This window comes from Canis aureus, chromosome 18 (assembly GCF_053574225.1).
Source record: "Canis aureus isolate CA01 chromosome 18, VMU_Caureus_v.1.0, whole genome shotgun sequence".
NCBI classification, from domain to species: domain Eukaryota; kingdom Metazoa; phylum Chordata; class Mammalia; order Carnivora; family Canidae; genus Canis; species Canis aureus.
Window position 1 is genome coordinate 30,986,374 of NC_135628.1, and position 17,685 is coordinate 31,004,058.

A 17,685-nucleotide genomic window follows, 5' to 3' on the forward strand; every position below is an offset into this window, starting at 1 on the left:
GTACTTAATAAATGTATAATACATAAATGAAAGAAATTTTTAAAAGTTTTATGATGTCACATATTTGATATTATGGATGTCAAATATTCTGCTATGGTAACTAGGCTAAGTCTGGTGTGTGAAATACTTTAAATCTGTCATTCATTTGAGTATTTTTCATTTAAAATATCTCCAAACATTAGAGAATAGGTAACTTATTTACCTTTTTGAATAAAATGTATTTTGGTATGTTCTTTTCATATATTAGGCTATAGAATGGGAAAGAGTACATCTACATTTAATGAGCTGAGTATTTCTCTTAAGAGCATGGTAAATTAATGATAAATGGACTTAGTTTAAATGACTAGGCTGAGTAATTTATTTTTAGCTCGGTAATATATCTGAATTCTTAAAATCGTTTTGTTTTTCACATTACTGTTATAATGAATACTATAAGAATTTATAAAATATATAGTGTATTAAGCAATCTAAAAAGAGGTAAATTTTATCTACCATCAGAGTAGAGAAATATAACATCAGTTTATGAACATTTTTCTTACCACAGGTTAGGGAACCCGTAAATATATGATGATATTATTTTTGAGCATAATAATTTAAAAATACATAATGATTACATTTAAGAAACACTAGGGAAATAAGGAAGTCTGAATCCCAGATAGCTCACTAATTAGCTAGCTTCGCCACTCTGAATCAATTGATTGATGTTTGCACCTCAGTGATTTTGCACATGAAATGGGATAATTAATATTTGCTCTGCCTTTGTCTATTATTAGTTTGAAAATTACTTTCAGGGATGAGTATGGAAATTCTTTGAACTATATCGAGTATGTTTCACTTGTATTAATATTGTTTTTTTATTACATATAAGATTGCAGAGGAACCTTTAGTGAAATCTCAAATCTTTTATTATATCATACTTTCTGCCAAACTACATAAGCAAAGGCTATTTTTCAATATGTGAGAGTTAGAATTATGTAAAGACAAATGTGAACAAATAAAGGCACAGAAACTAACAACTTTGATGTACTGCAGTTAAATACGTTGGGGATAAAATTCTCATAACTCTTAAGTTACAGATGGAAAACATACCTTGAGCCCCCCGTGCAGTAAAGAAACAAAACAACTCTCAGGACTTTGTCTCAGAATTCCAAGGCATTCCTCCCCACCCTCAACCACCATTCAGAGACAGCATATAAGACAAAGTTTGTATCAACATATTAAATAAATGAAGCCCTTATCTTGTGTTTTGACTAGTTTGAGCCTTGATTCTAGCATGCATCAGGAAAATGGAATTATTCTGTAATTTATCAAAGTCAATTCAAAGTTTGGTAAAAATAAAATCATTCTCTTATATTTGATGTTTCATTTTACAGATACTTAATAGTCATTTGTAGTTTTTTTGATGAAGGATAGATAAGAAGACTCATAGTGAAGAGCTCTACATAAGACAGCATTATCCTATTGCTACTTTTAAAGAAATGTAAAGCTGGCTAAAATATTCAACTCCCTTTATATGTAATTGTTCCTGCTTTGAAATATACATTTCACTCATTTTGTTTGTTTTGTTTTCTGTATACAATCTTGATTGTCAGAGCTGGTCATGGTAGCAAAGATTGGGGATATAAAGAGAAATAGGATGAGCTCTGTTCTTAAAGTGCTTGCTTTCTTTGTTGGGATTCCAGTAAGTCAACAGCTATTATTAATACAGGTTGTTAAGATTTTAGAGAGAAGTGTGTGCTTTGAGAACTATGATGGGTGAAATGAAGAATCACAGAAGAAATGCCTGAGCCCAATCTGTAAGAAAAATGAAATTTTGTCAAAATGAGATTGTGAATGGATATTATATAGAAGGAACATATCTTTGGAAACACAAAAATATGAGAAAATATAATAAACTTAGGGAATTGCAAGGAAAGTGCATGGTTTAGTTTCTAAGAGCTGCCATACCAATGTACCAAGACTGGATCTTAGAAATTTATTGCCTCATAGTTCTGGATGCTAGAAATTGGATATCAAGGTATAGGCAGGGTTGATTACTTCTGAAGGCTGTGAGGAAATATCTATTCCATGCCTCATTTCTAACTTCTGGTCACTTGCTGGTGATTTATGGTGTTCCTTAGCTTGTGGATATACCATACCGATCTCTGACTTCGTCTTCACATGGCATTCTTCCTGTGTGCATGTCTGTCTCTATATCCAAATCCCCCCCCCCAAATTTTTAAGATTTTGTTTATTTATTTGAGAGAGAGAGAGAGCGAGAGAGTGAGAGTACAAGCAGGGGGAGAGGCAGAGAGAGAGGGAGAAGCAGACTCCCCATTGAGCAGGGAGCCCTATGCGGGGCTCAATCCCAGTACCCTGAGATCATGACCTGAGCCAAAGCAGCTGCTTAACCACTGAGCCACCCAGATGCCCCCAAATTTCCCATTTATATGGAAACCTATCAATTCGATTAGACCCCTCCCCCATTACCTCATTTTACCTTGATTACTTCCATAAAGAATCTATTTCCAAATAAGGGCACATTCTGATGTACTAGGGGATTAGGCCTCATATATATTTTTGGGAAACATAATTCAATGCATAAAGTTTGAGTGTGACTAGAATATAGGATGGATAAGAAGGTGTAATGGGCAAAGGGAAAAATGGATAAAAGCATAGAAATGGGAACAGAAAGATGAGCCTAAATTACTTAAAATAAGGATGTCCTAAGTAGAAACACAGGCACTTATTCCAAACATGCAATCAAAGTAAATTAAAGGATAGATAGAGATTAGTATACTCTATCTGCAATCAGATTTGGTTCTGGGCAGCCCCGGTGGCACAGCGGTTTAGCGCCGCCTGCAGCCCAGGGTGTGATCCTGGAGACCCAGGATCAGGTCCCACATCAGGCTTCCTACATGGAGCCTGCTTCTCCCTCTGCCTGTGTCTCTGCCTCTCTCTCTCTCTCTCTCTCTCTCTCTCTCTCTGTTGCTCATGAAAAAATAAAGAAAATCTTAAAAAAAAAAAAAGATTTGGTTCTGTATCCTGATAGATTATGTAGATTTTAGGAATGTGGCACAGTGTACTTGATTATTCAAACTTTAGTTCCTCAATTATGAAGGAAATGTTTTCTCTTAAGTAGCTTTATAAAAATAAATAATAGAAATATAGATATTAGTAAAGTTAAATTAGTTTATTGAAATAAGATAGACATGAATCCTGGAGCTCATTTTTTTTTTTCCATTTCAAAGTAATTATACACCTAACTTTAACCAGTTTGCTTTGCAGCTCACTTGTGGACAGCTCTCCTCTCTTGACCCCTGCTTCTCCTCCCAGTTTGTCATGCCTCGTGGCTTTATTTCCTACAGCATCCAACCTAAAGTGTATTTCTTTGACTCTGGAAAACAGTCCGCCTACTGTTACATCTGTCCTGAAATCCCTGAGCTGTGCTTAAATCCAGTCACCCACCTACTTCATTCCCACACTCAGCTTGCTGAACTCTGTGGGTGCCCTACAGTACCAACTGGCAGCTTGTTGCTCCTCCATAGATGGCTTCCAGAGCTGAGTGGTCCATGCTCCTCACCAAGCTGTAAACATGATAGTCTTCCCTACTGGGGTGAAGACCTTCCAGAATTTTGCAGTCTCCTTAAGGGCTTTTCTCCAGTCATGTTCCTTGCTTTCAGCCAACGATCATATTTAAAACTTCACGGAGAACATGAGTTTTTCTGTTTTACCCTGTCTCTATTTTCTTTTCAGATATGTTCACTTAGATTTGTGAATCCACAAGTGCACACACTTCCTTGTCTCTAGTTTTATAGAAAGTGTTCACCTCTTTTCCAGTTCAGATCATGATCTTGGGGTGGTAAGGTCAGGGTGATGAGATCAAGCCCTGCATTAAGTTCCTTGCACAATGAGGAGTCTGCCTCTCTCTCTCTGCCCCTCCTCCCAATCACAGCTTGCTCTCTTTCTTTAAAATAAATAAATATATATATTTTTAAAAATCAAAATATTATGACAGATCTTTTGGAACCAAAACGATGACTAAGTTTCAAATGGTTTTCTTTACCATTCTCTTGAGAGAACTGAAGCCTAGAGAAATTTAAGAACTTTGTGAACATCACAGAGATTCTGTAGTAGAACCAAGACTTAAAGTGGATGTCTTGAAAAAGAGCCTAGTATTCTTTTGTTACTCACTAATCCAATCCTTTGCTTAATAGTACATTTATAAATAATAAAACTGATCCTACTTGTGATGACAGTTGAGATTTTTCATGACTTAAGGTTCAAGACCAAAACTAGAAGTGTTTATGTAAATGTCCAATTTCAGATGCATAATCACAGCTAAACATAGTTGAAATGATATTGGCCTGAGAACAAAAACTATAACAATAATTTAGAAATAAAATTTAATATTTAGAAGAAATATTTTAAAAATAACTAGTCTTTTGGAAATATTAACTCTATAAAATCCAAAGTGTAAAGTGGAAGAAAGATTCCTTTTATTCTTATTTGTTTGTTTAACATTTCATTTAATAAAATGTTTTCTTACAACATGAAATCGCTCTTGGAGATCAAAGTCATTACGAGAACACAGCAGATTGTGCTTATTAGTTGATTCTAACCAGTTCTGCGGTTTAAGCAGAAGTTGTTTTTCCAAGGCAGAGGCATTTCCGTCTGTTAGGAAATACAGACCTTTAAAATTTGTTTCCACTATGGCATTATATCATAGCTTCTTCCTTACTAACTTTGAAGAATTTAAGACATATCATGTTTTCAATCAACCACATAAGAACATTTAAAAGAGAAAATGTATATCATCTTGTTATATTCTTATATGAAGTTACTTTTTTAAATTATAATTTCATTTTTTTACTAAGCATGCCAGGCCATAATACAGTTATGGGGATCTGTCAAGGTATAAAGGCACATGCTCTTTTCTTTTCTTTTTTGTTCTTTTTTCTTCCCTTCCCTTCCCTTCCCTTCCCTTCCCTTCCCTTCCCTTCCCTTCTCTTTCTCCGTCGTCGTCTTCTTCTTCTTCTTCTTCTTCTTCTTCTTCTTCTTCTTCTTCTCCTTCTCCTTCTCTTTCTCCTTCTCCTTCTCAGTATTTCTGTGTATAAGAAAAACCTCTTTACTTCCAGGAAACACATCCAACCTTTTCAAGATTAAGGAAATAACACACCAAGTATGCTATTTTAATTAGACAATATTAAGTGAGAACTAAAAAGTCTGGTGGACTTAGCTCCAACATGTCTGTAACTTTATCACCATGTGGAAAATTAATGTTGCAAAGTCAAATGTGGCAATAAAATATACAGAATAAGGCATATTTGCTAAAGAATAAGTTGTATTCATGAAGCTTATACTCATAACATTGAGCCATGAATAAAACTGTGTTTTATGTTGAGAAGTAATATGTATAAATTTTAAAATGTTTAATTTTTTAGATGTTCTACTCTCCCCTGGCCCTCTTCATACCACCTTCAGTATATGCTGTTCATCTTCAATTCAATCTTCTCTACCAATTTTGGATCCACACAGAGGTAACTCTATTTTTTTTTTTTAAGTTTTATACCTAAATAGTTAGCCTGAAGCAATGTCCTCGAAATCCACTAGCAGCTGATTTATTGTGTAAGAAAAATCTTTGTCTGCCTTCTTTAAGGAGAAACATCTGTTCATTTTTATTCCTTTTTATTGAATATATATTGCAAAGTTTATAAGAAGCAATGAGGCCAGTTGGTCTCAATTAAATAAAACAATTTTTTGAACTATTAAGTACCAAAACATTCTAATACTGTATTCAATACAATGTCTTCCTGTATTACAGTTTATTAAACATTGTTTACCAAAAGATGTTGAAATTCATTTCTATTTAAAGATATAAATATAATATATTAATAAATATCAAATATATTATAGATAATTTATAAATATAGTAATATATTTACAAATATATATGTAATTTTATATATTTAATATAAATGCTATTTAAAATAATTATCATTTTATAATATAATTTATTGTGTGTACTGGTATTGATACATTTCAAGGTACATATTTATACATACACACATACATATATCAATCAGAGGGTACTCCTTGGAAAAAGTTTAATGCTTAAAGAAATTGTGAAGATATAATTTGATTGGAAATCTTGCTTTAATTTTAGAGTTTAGGTTTTATTTAGAGAGTGTTCAATATGTTTAGTTCTTTTCTCCTTAGAAAAGTGAGCAAGTATAGTTTCTTGGGTTTTCTGTGATATCTCAAATTGTCAGATGTGAATGTTTGCAGATAGATCATTAAGCAACTGATTGTTTTATGAACTATTGTACGGTTCTGGTTGTTAAATACCAAAAATCACAGACCCAGAAAAATTTTTACTTATACACATGAGAACCTTTCTAAGCATTTGGCATTTGTTGGAAGCCTTTTGAAGTTTCGTAGGAAACACAGTGATGGGTGTTGCAGCTGGTTGAATACTGCAGATCACGGCTGCATTTGATATCAAAGCCTGATACAACAAAGTGCATTATTCATTAATCTGCAGTATTTCATGCTACTGCTTTACTTGGAATACAGAGACTGTTGCTATGACTTTGGACATATGTGGCATTATTTGAAGACCTGTGGTGAAACAGCATTACATTTTATGGCAGTTGACATACATCAAACAGTCAATAAGACAACCGTCTGAGGCCAATTCTGACTGTAGAGGTCAAAGACCAAATTTGTTTAAATCAGTAGAGGAAAGCTTTCTGATGATTTACATGGAGGGGTTAAAGGAGAATTACATTTTTATAGCAGCTCTGCTACAGGTCAGGCCACGTGTTGGGTCAGGTATTAGTTTGGATACAGAACAATGGTGCCTAAGTAACTTCCTCATTTTCCCGTGCCCCTCAGAGAGGTCTATGAGCTTGAGTTCCATTGCAATATGTAAATGGGCAGTGGAGGAAAGCCCGTGATGAGACATTTCTTTTAAGCTCAGGACCTCCAGGTGGTTTCATTTCCAAGCTCAAAAGCAAAGTATGACAACCTTTCACATGTGTTGTACCTCATATTTTTTAAAATATAGTATCATGTATAATTACTACTACTGAGCTGCACAGGAAGCAAGAAGACACTTTCTGAAATTGAGGTTTTCTCTAAAAATTTAAAATGATATCATTAGGCGTGAATACATTTATAAGATTTTTTTTACAGCTGTGCATTTCATTACATTTATTATTCTAGACAGCATATTACCACTCGTTTAAAAGAACAGAATCATACAGGAAGTAGAACCAAGAGATTTGTAACAGTGGCCATTTCTAGAGAGAGAGGCAAGTGTAATCAAGAAATGGAGTGAAAAGAAGACTTAATTAAAAAAAAATATATATATATTATTATCATGTGCTTGCCCTAGGTTTTCAAAGTTTAATACACAGAAACAATACTCCATTCACAGAAACAATATGCGAGCTGAAGTACATGTGACAATGATGGCCAAACAGCCTAGAATAGTCTCAAATGGAGGTTTGATTCTTCCAGTTGTTTCACTGCTACTGACATCCATAAAATAAGCTTTCATTCTGAGGGGATTTGGCCGTAAGAAGGTAATGATTTTGTAAAAGTGAAGACAGGTTCATGTGTGTCAATCAATCAGGTTAGGATAAGAGAAATAAAATACAAGACAAAGCAAAACAGTAACAATATGCTTTTGGAAGATTGTATGTGAGAGAAAAAATATATCATGAAACAAACTGAAGAGTTTATAATGAAATTTTCTATTTATTTTTGGATTACTTTTGATGAAGACACAACAGTGTCCGTCCCCTTTTCTTTTCTGAAAATCACAAAATCTGCTATAAATTATACTCTGTTGTTTAATTCTTGCCTACATTTTTGTTTATTGTTCATTCATCCAAAGTGTCTGCAACACATAGTCAGTGATGCTCTTTTCTTCTGAGTTTACACAGGCAAGTAGAAAAATTTATTATTTAATGCATGTTTTAAAGTTAATAGCTGTGGAACACTGTAACTTTTTTTAGATTTTAAATGATATTTGGGTATTGGTTGATTCACACAGTACAAGAGTAATAGTAACATTATCTCTTACCTTTGATTTGCTATCATTGTTCATGCTATATCAGTCAATGCTTGGGCAAAGAAACATAAAAGAGAAATAATTATTTGTATTGAAGATTTGAACCAACATGATTCAAGAATTTTTATACTGCTGAACTGAAGCCCCTAAATGGGATATGATGCAGTTGCAAAGAATATGAGCAATCTTTTTATGTACTAACTTGGACAGATATCCAAAAAATAACAGGGCATGGTGTGTGTTAATATTTATATTAAAAAAGAGAAAACAACCATATGTTTTATATGTTCACAGATGCATGAAATGTTTCTAGAAGTACTTTGGCTATGTGGGTAGCCAACTCTTTTCCCAGGGGAGAGATATTTGGGATGACTAGGAAAGAAGGATTAGGATGAGATATTAACATTAATTTTACCCATTCTAATGTGGTCAAGGAGCTATCTCTTTGTGATAATAGTTCCCTAATAATTGATGATGTTGTGCAGCATTCCATGTACTTATTGGGCATTGATGCATTTGCATTAATAAACTGCCCGTTCAAGCTTTTATCTATTTTTTATTAAGTTGTTTGCCTGAGTATCTTGGAATTCTTTATAGATTTTGGACATAAATCATTGTCAGCTTATATGTAGTTACATTGTATTTCCCCATCCTGTAGCATGCTTTTTCATTTTCTTTGTGATTACTTTTGAAAAAAATGTTGAATTTCAAAGTTTAATTTATCTTTTCCTACTGGTTACTTTAGGTGGATTTTGTTTGTTTTTTGTATTTTCTCCAAGAAGTCTTGATTATCATTTTTTGAATACCCACTTACTATTGCACCCTTTAGACTGGAGACTTTGTTTCAGCCTTTGGATTTCCTGAGTCCTTTGTTGAAAAGAAATTGACCATATGCAGTTGGCTCTAATTTTAGACTTCTATTTTCTTCCAATGATTTTTTTCCTTTTATACTAATCCCTCACTTTAATGATTGTTATTGCTTAATAGGAAGACTCGTATAAAATGATGTGTTTGAAAATTCTCCAGGGGGATACCTGGGTGGCTCAGCAGTTGAGCATCTGCCTTTGGCTCAGGGCATGATCCCAGGGTCCTGGGATCGAGTCCCACATCTCCCTTTCCCTATGTCTCTGCCTCTCTCTCTGTGTCTTTCATGAATAAATAAATAAAATTTATAAATTAAAAAAAAAAAAGTTCTCCAGGGCTTTCTTATGGACAATTGTATAGTCTTTGAATAGAGAGTTTTCCTTTCCTTTCCTTTCCTTTCCTTTCCTTTCCTTTCCTTTCCTTTCCTTTCCTTTCCTTTCCTTTCCTTCCCTTCCCTTCCCTTCCCTTCCCTTTTCTTTCTTTCTTTCTTTCTTTCTTTCTTTCTTTCTTTCTTTCTTTCTTTCTTTCTTTCTTCTTTTTCTTCTTTCTTTCTTTCTTTCTTTCTTTCTTTCTTTCTCTTTCTTTCTTTTTCTTTTATTCCTTTATTTATGTCATATATTTCTCTCTCTTTCTCTCTCTCTCTTACTTCATTGTTTAGAGTTCACAGATAGTTTAGGTCAAAGTTTGGAAAACAAACAAACCAATCTACCTGTTAATTATTTCCTTAAACATTGTATCTGTGCTTTTCTCTCTGGACTCAAAATACATGTTTATTAGACCACTTGATATTGATTCATATTAGTTATGCTCTCCAATTATTTAAATTTCATTTTTTTATTTAAATTGGCTATTTTTTGTTAATTTGTCTTCAGATTTAATTACCTTTTCACCTGCTCTTGCTAATGTATTATTAAGCCCATTCAGTGGATATCTCACATCAGATAGTGTGCCTTAAGTTATAGAATTTCCATTTTTATTTATAAATAGGTTTTACTTCTCTGCTGAAATTATCTGTCACTCGTTATGATTGTGTTTTCCTTTAAGTCTTAAATTTAATAATTATTTTAAATTTTTATTTTTTTAAAGATTTATTTATTTATTCATGAGAGACACAGAGCGCAAGAGAGAGGCAGAGACACAGGCAGAGGGAGAAACAGGCTCCATGCAGGGAGCCTGACATGGGACTCGATCCCAGGACTCTAGGATCACAACCTGGGCTGAAGGCAGCGCTAAACCTCTGAGCCACCCGGGCTGCCCTATTTTTAAATTCCCATCAACTAATTCCAACATCTGAGTCATGTGTAAGTCTACTTCATTTGACTGTTATTTTCCTTCTCTGTATATCTCGTAAATTATTATTGTTGTTATATGCCAGTCTACTTGGCACATTTGTCATAGGGACTTTAGATTCTGTGATATTCCTCTGACTTTTTATTATTTTTATTGTGGGAGACAGTGAAATAATTAGCTAATTATCCTACATATTTGGAGGCTTTGATTGGACATGGGACTTTTGGTATGATCTGAAGTCCTGGGGTTTTTTATTTTTATTTTTTATTTTTATTTTATTTTTATTTTTTATTTTTATTTTTTATTTACTATCCTTGGTGGTCTTTAATTAGTGGTCTTTACTCTTAGGGCAAAAACTTTTTTTTTTTTTTAAAGATTTTATTTATATAAGAAAAAAAGAGAGCACTAGCAGAAGGACGGGCGCAGGGAGACAAAGAAGGAGAGGGACTCCCCGCTGAGCACAGAGCTTGATGCAAGATTTGAGGCAGGGCTCCATGCTGGGCTCCAGGGTAGTTGGGTTGGGGATGGGGGTCCTCTTTTCCAGAACATGGAGATCTTGACCTGAGCCAAAATCAGACCCTTAAGCAACTGAGCCACACGAGTGCCCCGTATCTTTTGTTTTTGTTTTGTTTTGTTTAAATGAAATGCCTGTAGTGTTTACAAAAATTTAGCATTTGCATTCTACTTTTTCTCTTACCAGCACTAGGCAACAGTTGAGATCCTCGTCAGCAATTTTCTAGCTTTTTACATTTCTAGCTTTTCAGCAAGTTCCTTAATGCCTCTTCCTATCCATGAATATTTGTATGATATTTAAGAGTCAGTCAAGACTCTTAATTCAAGAGTCAGGAGACTTATATGTGGTTATTGTGGCTTCTCCCTCTGTGGGTCCTTTCTTTATAGGAAAGAAACCTTTCAGTTTCCAGTCACTCTTGCTGTCTCAAATTTTGATTTCTGATCCTAGCTTCATGAGACTGGCACTTCTTCTTTCAATCTTCCCACTCCCACCCTCTTCTCATTGCAATCAGGACATGCCTTAGGGCAGTCATTCTATTGGAATCCTACTGAGTGAACTATATCCACTAAGCATAAACGGTGCCACCAGAGCTCTAGTTAGCAAGCTATGAGGAAAACAAATTCTTCTCATCACAACACTATACTCATACAACTGTCCCAAGAAGATGTTTTCTCTGCAAATATGTATATGACATGCATATAGAGTAAGCATCAATAGAAATTAGAATATAGGGGAACTACAGGAATGCAATGTGCAAAATTAGAAAGCATAAGGGATATGCAGTGGAATTATGAAGCAATGTAACTGAAGAGACAATAGGAACTTGAAGCTCATAGAAGGTAGGAGATAGAAGAATAGGAAAATGTTATGAGTGGGAAATATCAGAGAGGGTGATAGAAGATGAGAGACTCCAAACTCTGGGAAATGAACGAGGAGTAGTGGAAGGGAAGGTGGCGGGGGGATGGGGTGACTGGGTGACAGGCACTGAGGGAGGCACTTGATGGGATGAGCACTGGGTGTTATGCTATATGTTGGCAAATCGAACTCCAATAAAAAATATAAATAAATAAATAAATAAATAAATAAATAAATAAATAAATAAATAGGAAAACATAACTCTATAGCAGCAAAAGCAATAGAGTGGTAGCAGCATGAGCTGGGATTTAGGAGATCTGACTTCTTCATACAACTAATAGAGTGGTTTGCTTATTGCCCTTTTTTGTCCAACATTATGATTTTCTTGGAAGTCTAGCAGTATTTTTCTCTTAATCAAAATCTTATGGAGTCTACCAAGACCCAGTCTTGTATGAAAATGCAGTTTTATTTTAAGTGGACTTATCTATTACATCCTATTATTTATTAAACCGATGAGAAAGAATAAAATATATATTTGTAACATGAATTTTAAGTCATGATTACAGAGAAATATGTTTAGCTTATCTCACATTTCTGTAGCTGTTATTTTATTTTTTGTGTGGATAGGTAATATATTAGAATTATTGAGCTAGTTGATAAAGCTCTTTCACTAATAGATTAATATTTTTTGCATAAAGATGATATTTGGGAAGATATTCTTAAATACTTCACATACTATAATTATTAGTCTTTACATATGAATATTGTAACACATATTTACTCATCTCAAGTGTTTTTCTTAAGACATAATAAAAGTGGGGTACCTGGGAGGTTCAGTTGATTGTCTTCTTTCAGCTCAGGTCATGCTCTCCGGATCCTGGGATCAAACCCTCCCATTCTTGGGCTCCCTGTTTAGCAGGAAGTCTACTTTTCTCTGTCCCTCTGTCCTGTCCCCCCACTCTCCCTGCACATGCATCGTATCTCCCTGTATCATAAATAAATAAATAAATAAATAAATTAGAAAAACATAATAAAAGTAGGGGTGCCTGGCTGGCTTGGTCCATAGAACTTGGAAGTCTTGACCTTAGAGTCATGAATTCATGCCTCATGTTGGGTGTAGAGTTTACTTACAAAAAAAAGAAAATAAAAAATAAAAAATAAAAATAATACTATTTACATAGTGTAAGCTATGTTTGCCTCTTGCGGCCTCAGGGATTATATCGCCTGAGTTCAAGTCCTGACTTCATTTATTACTATTACTATGACCTTGGACAGTGTACTTTACCTTCCTGTGCCTTAGTTTCTTCATATGTAAAATAAAGATAATAACAATACACAGTATTGAGTATTTAAAAAGATAGTTCATATCCTAATCTGTCAGTTAAATGTTTGCAGTAGTTCTGTTATTGTTCTTATCTTTTCTGCAATCTAGATACTGATTTTGTTGTATGTCACTTACTAATCATTCCTAGACATCGTTATGATTATTTACGTACATTTTTATACCTTATAATTTTAATGCAACTCTTATTTTGGTTAGTATGACTCATTAATATGAATAAATGCAGTTGGATTTTAGACTTAAGGAAGTAATGCACAAGTTTACTTTAGAAAAAATGTATTTCTTTATGAGTTTGAAATTCTGATCATGAAATGCATTATTTAGGGGTTTTTGTCATAATCTTTTTTTTCTAATTCAGGAACCAATCGATGTACAAAATTATGAAATTTGCCAAATTCAATGTATCTTTTTAAATATTTCAATTATTATATCCTATTGACTTTCATTGAGTGCCTCTTGCTTTCCTAGTCTTGCATGTAATAACAAGGACAAAAATAAATAAATAAATACTGAAACAATGAGATATAATATTCTGTATGAAGGAAAAGTAGCTCAAAAGATATTTTATTTTTTATTATTTTTTTTTAATATTTAATATTTTTATTTTTTTATTTTTTTTTTTATTTTTTTTTTTATTGGTGTTCAATTTACTAACATACAGAATAACACCCAGTGCCCGTCACCCATTCACTCCCACCCCCCGCCCTCCTCCCCTTCTACTACCCCTAGTTCGTTTCCCAGAGTTAGCAGTCTTTACGTTCTGTCTCCCTTTCTGATATTTTTAAAATGACTGAATTTTAGAAGGCTAAACAGCTACGGTTATCCCAAGTCACAAATTCTCAGTTACTTATATTTGTCATTGATGTGATATGTCCCAAGGAAAAACTTTGATGGGATGAGACTTCTGTTTGTCTCATATTTTTCATTTTGAATGTCATTTCATTTCCAGAACTCATTTTTTCAGGAAGTATTTTAAACATTTTAACCAATATATTCTCACTAAATCTTCAAGACAAGTCTATAGAATAGGTAATACTATTTCCTCAGATTAAGTATACTAAATAACCTGTCGTGCATCACAGGATTAGTAACTGTCAAAGCTGGGCTTTGTACTAAGAAGTCAGGCTCCAGATTCCTTATTTTCATCCATTTCTGATCTTACTGTTATAATAGCCACGATATATTAAACATCCAATATGTGCCAAGTGAAAAATTTTCATTTAATTCTAATAAAATAATTTGAATTACTAAAGGTCAATTAAACTTTTATAGGTTGTAAAGAATCAATATAAGTTCAAATAACTTCAGTTAATGGGGCTTTATTTTAAGGATACATGTAGAAGTACATGTAGCAGGAAACTATCCCAGAAATTTAATAGACAATTTCAGAAAATTGGAATTTTTATATTCACCAACTTTGTAGGCAAACATTATCCTTTTTAAAGCTAAGACTATTGAGATTCTACAGTTTATATAAGGTAACACAGCTGGCTTCAGAGCTTATGTTTTGGCTATGACTTACTTATCACCTTCTTCAAACAATATATTTATATATTTATATTTATTTGTACCATGATGGGAGGCAACAGGGTTCATAAATAACCCATATGGCACACTGAAAGAAGATCAAAGCTATTGGTTAGTTAAGACAGAGCTCAGTTGTAATTTTTGCCTGGACCAAGTTCTGTGTGACTTTTATACACATCTATTTGTCCCTCTTACAATTTGACCTATCCTCAGAGACCAGTCCTACTGGAAACCTCTTGGTAATGTTCAATTGCTTGATGAACGAAATCTAAACTGTTTTAAGTTTAGATTTCTCATGCACTGCCTTCCAAATAGATTTCCTGTGTACATCCCATACTTTCCATTCCGTGCAATTCTGTCAAATTAGACTATTTTCCAGCTCCCAAATACATCTGATATACAATCATTAGTATTTCTCTTCTTTCATATTTTCTACATACATTCTTTAAGGCCCAACTCAAATTCATTCTTCATTAAGTATGTCCTCTGTTAACAGTGTAAGTACCTATGTAGCTCAGGCCATGTGTCAGTCACTATGCTAAGTATTTCATAAGATTTACTGATTTAAGCATCATACGATCCTATTGTCCCCATTCAAAGAGAGGAAATTGAAGTATTAGAGATTAAATAACTTGCCGAATGTTGTAGCTAGATTAACAGATATGTGATACAAAGCCTGGTAAAAAATTTTCACCTTTCCTCCTCTGTAATCTGGTATCACTGATTTTACATTTCTTAGAAATGACCCAGATTACCTGAAACAACCCCAATATATGCCTATTTTCCTGGCATAATTGTTAATAGCTCATCCTTTCACTCTTTTAAGGTATTATACAATCATTTTCCTCCTAAATAACCCTTTGATCTTTCTTAACCTTTTTCATTCATTATTTCACCTTAGCTCATACTCCTTCCATCAATTACATAGATGGCTATGATAGAATTTTATTTTTTCTATTCCTACACTCTTTTCTATATATTTGCATACAACATCCATGGTGATGATTTTAGAGACCCAGTAATATCAGGCACTGCCAACATGAGAACAAACATCCACAATGGGTAGTTTTGAATGGCTTTCTGCTGCCTCCAAGACAAAATGAAATACCTTAAATTCATGAATAGATTTCAGGGTTCTTAGAATATGATCTTTGCTTACCTCTCCATTCCCATCCCATTAGTTAGATGCTCTAGCCAAACCACACTGCATTTTGCTCTCAAGCGTACCAAACACTTACTCATTCTCTGTATTTATACATGCTCTCTTTGTTGATGACCTTTTCCAAATGTTCTTCATGATGCTATTCAATTACCACTTCCTTCACAGTGTCTTTTTTTTACCTTCTACTTAACCCTTTAAGTGCAGTTTCTTTATATTACAATTGTGTTTATTTCTATTTCCATACTGACAGTTAATAAATGAGAGTATGAACTCTGCTGGAGGACATAAATGCTATGACACACTGTTTCCTGCTTATGGAAAGCATTCAGTTAATAATGCTTAGTTTTACTTCTTATACCTCTATATTATATTTCTTGCTAAACTCTGTTTCTCCCATTTTTCTGAGTTCCTTAATAGCAAAAAACAAAATTTGCCTCATCTATTGTGTGAACATGTTTGTCTATATAAGTACATATATTATATACATATGAATGAACTTTAATAAATGCATATGGCAGTGTTTAAATAAATATTTATATCTCTTGTATAATAAATTTGTTATGTATATACATATTCGTACTTATATCTGGAATATAGCTATGCCATATCCCCCCTAATAGAATATAAATTTTTTAGGCTTATGATCATATATCTTTTAAGATTTAAAGGAGTTTTCAGGAAGAAGTAGTTTTTAAAACACATGTTTCTGAAAAAATACTTATTTTAACAAAAATAAAATTTCATGCTTCTCATCCATCACTTGCTTATTTCAGTAGTACCTAATCTAATAAGACTTTTGTTCTGGAAGTAAACTGAGATATTTCATAGTACTTTTGCCTGTTTATTCTCATAGTCCCTTCTATTCCTCTCTGAATTTCAGGTTCCAATTCTCTCTTCTTCTTTTAAAGGATTTATTTTACCTTAATTTAATTTTATCTGAAAGAGAGACTGAGATAGTGAAAGAGAGCAGGAGCAGGGAAAAGAGGGAGAAGCAGTCTTCCTATGGGAAGCTCTATGTGGGGCTTGATCCCAAGACTCTGGGACAATGACCTGAGCCAAAGGGACCATGACCTGAGCCAAAGACAGATGCTCAACTGATTGAGCTACTCCAGCACCCCTCCAATTCTCTCTTTGTAGTACTCTTCTTCTTTAGAATTTAATTTACTTCACTATTTTCATATTGTCTCTAAGTAATTATGTATTTTGTATCTCTAATGCTAACACTCTTATGGATTTAAGGCCAATGTTTCCAATGTCTCATTTAACATATTCACAGGAATACTTAACACTACCCCTAGTTAACATGTTTAAAATGTATTTCATTATGTGTCAAATCAGCTGCTCTTCTTTGCTTCCATTGCTACTTCAGGTCAACATCATGATCAAATCTTGATTTGCTTCTAACCTCTTTGTAGCCTGTCTTTAAGTCCTATACATGTTTTCCCTAGAAATGGTTTTTTGTTCTATTCTATTTACCTTTTAAGATAATTCACCCTCAACTTATTCGTGTATTATTTTGTAGTTTTTCCCCAAATGTATTAGATATACAAATCTCTTTGAAATTCATACATTAAAAAAGTAGTTCTTGAGTGCCTACTCTGGGCCAGAGAAAGAGACTATTCTAACCTGCTGATCTTAACTGGTTTTGCTTGTTAAGGATCATTTTAAGAATCATGTCCTCCTTCAAGAATCTATTAGATTTTAGTGATTCTTTCCTAAAGGAAAAAACTTCACACACACAAAAAAATTATATTGAGCTTCCCGAAGAATATCATTGGACTATCTAAAAATTCATAGATCACTGTTTTAAAATGTCTGTTGTGAAAAGACTGGAATTTGAGGCTTTCTGGCATAAGGTATAAGTTGGAAATTTACTGACAGACTTGAAAAGAAGAATATTTTAGGAACAAGAGAGTAATACGACATAATGTTTAAGAGTATAGGTTGTATAATCAAAGAGATATCTGCCCTCTGTTAGAGGTTTGTACACTACTGTGTTTGCAGAACCTAAAAGAGTTCCTGCATAATAGAATCTCAAGAAATGCTTGCTAAAGGATGAGTGTGAATATTTA

The 17,685-nt window shown here is 33.6% G+C and overlaps 1 protein-coding gene across 3 annotated transcripts in view; it reads left to right on the forward strand.

Annotated features, from left to right (window-relative positions):
• The window catches only part of AGMO (alkylglycerol monooxygenase), a 344,214-nt gene that overhangs the window by 130,755 nt on the left and 195,774 nt on the right, over positions 1–17,685 (forward strand). For all 3 annotated transcript variants that reach the window (XM_077856706.1, XM_077856705.1, XM_077856704.1), the window contains exon 5: positions 5,424–5,519. In XM_077856706.1, coding sequence (XP_077712832.1) covers positions 5,424–5,519 — 96 coding nt within the window. The remainder of the gene's footprint in view (positions 1–5,423; positions 5,520–17,685) is intronic.